The 1708-nt window shown below is 45.9% G+C and overlaps 1 protein-coding gene across 1 annotated transcript in view; it reads left to right on the forward strand.

Moving 5' to 3' along the window:
* Positions 1-1389: 1389 nt before the first annotated feature.
* LOC311370953 (transcription factor Sox-9-A-like) overlaps positions 1390-1708 on the forward strand; it is a gene marked incomplete at both ends in the record, with an annotated part of 2099 nt that continues 1780 nt past the window's right edge. Inside the window, one exon of the mRNA XM_084489224.1 lies at positions 1390-1708. This exon is cut by the window's right edge and continues 121 nt beyond it. Within this exon, the coding sequence (XP_084345350.1) occupies positions 1390-1708 (319 nt within the window).

Raw genomic sequence — 1708 nt, forward strand, 5'->3', positions numbered from 1 at the left:
AGCATAATAAACAATCAAAGAGGTGTGCGCTGTCGGGTTACCGTGCATGGCCGCAGCAGACCAGGGGGTTGGGGTGGGGGGGGGGGGGGGGGGGGGGGGGAGAGGTGCATGTGTGTGTGCATAATGTGTGTGTGTAGCTCCGAGATGTGTGCTACAATGGAAATGTGTTGTGTGCTTCCTGTCCATTTATTGTTATAGTACATTTTATGTCATGTTATTATATTTGATTTATTTTCCGTCATTAGAATAAAAAAAAAGGGTGAAAGAGCTCACGTGCTTGGTTTTATGTTTGAGGGGGTCATCCATTGAGAGAGGGAGCCAATAGTTGTCATTTTTCCTAAATCCTGTTGTGCACCATTAAACACCAAGCTGTTGTTGCCTACTGGAAATCAGACGCTTTTCTTTTAAAAAACGTTATAAATCAGAAACAGTTTAAACTGTTCCATTACTGTTTACTATCCCAGCTACACTCCTGTTCAGCGTCTGGTGCCAAACTCTAAATCGGCTGGCTGGGTACCCGAGTTCCTAGACTGCTGTCGCCCCCCATTGACGAAGGTATGCAACAGCAGAGGGGACCCAGGTCCGAAACGCACTTAAAAGGGAAATCACATTTTATTGTTGTACGTGATCCGTTATGCAAAAGGCTCTTTTCTATTTTCCATTTCAGCTCATTATTATCGATTTCACAGCTTCGGTCTTTTTTTTCTTATTTTTTTGCACACCTGAAATGTCTTTGCAGATCTCATTAACATTTAATCAGATGACGTTGCACGTAACATTTCAACTGCTCAAATTAAAAAATCAATCTTAGCAGGGAGTTTAACATATGTTCCATCAAGTCGTTTTAAATAACACACAATATTTGACTAAGTCTTGTGTGCAGCCCTGCTCTGCCAGGCAGAAGGAAAAACGAGGATCAGATTCCCTCACTCTGACGTCAGGCGCTGCGGACCAATCAGAACCGGGCTTTCCCGTAACTCATTATTATAAAGGCGGCGCGCAGCGAGGCTTCAGTTCAAAGCACTCGCGCGTACTAGGGATTCTACTCAAGGAACAGAAAGGAGAACTTTGCAGATATTCCAGACAGTTAGAGAAAACTCTAACAGTTGGTTTGGTCGTTTTGTAAAAGCGGAACGCATCTAAACGAGTCTCTTAAGTCAGAGCGACGCGCGTAATAGACTGGCTCTCCAAAGCGGGTTTACGCACAGCGGTCGTTTCTGGGGCAACAGAATAGGCTTCTAATTTTTGGTCATTTGAAGAGTTTTTATCGACTAATTCTGGCTCATTAGAGACACTTTGAAAGAAAGATATTTTGTCCTTCAAAAAAATCCAATCATCTGATTTTTCTTTTTAATTTCACGCGTAATTGTGGCACACGACATTTCTCGCATGAATCTCCTCGACCCTTTCATGAAGATGACGGAGGAACAAGAAAAGTGTCTTTCGGACGTCCCGAGTCCGAGCATGTCAGAGGATTCTACGGGCTCGCCGTGCCCCTCCAGCTCGAGCTCCGACACCGAGAACACGCGACCCTCGGAGAACAGCTTCCTGCGCGCGGACGGGGTCACAATCGGCGACTTCAAGAAAGACGAGGAGGATAAGTTTCCCGTGTGCATCCGCGAGGCAGTGTCCCAGGTGCTCAAGGGCTATGACTGGACCCTGGTGCCCATGCCCGTGCGCGTAAACGGATCTAGTAAGAACAAACCGC

This window comes from Micromesistius poutassou (genome assembly GCF_964030765.1).
Source record: "Micromesistius poutassou genome assembly, contig: SCAFFOLD_1658, whole genome shotgun sequence".
Classification (NCBI taxonomy): Eukaryota; Metazoa; Chordata; class Actinopteri; order Gadiformes; family Gadidae; genus Micromesistius; species Micromesistius poutassou.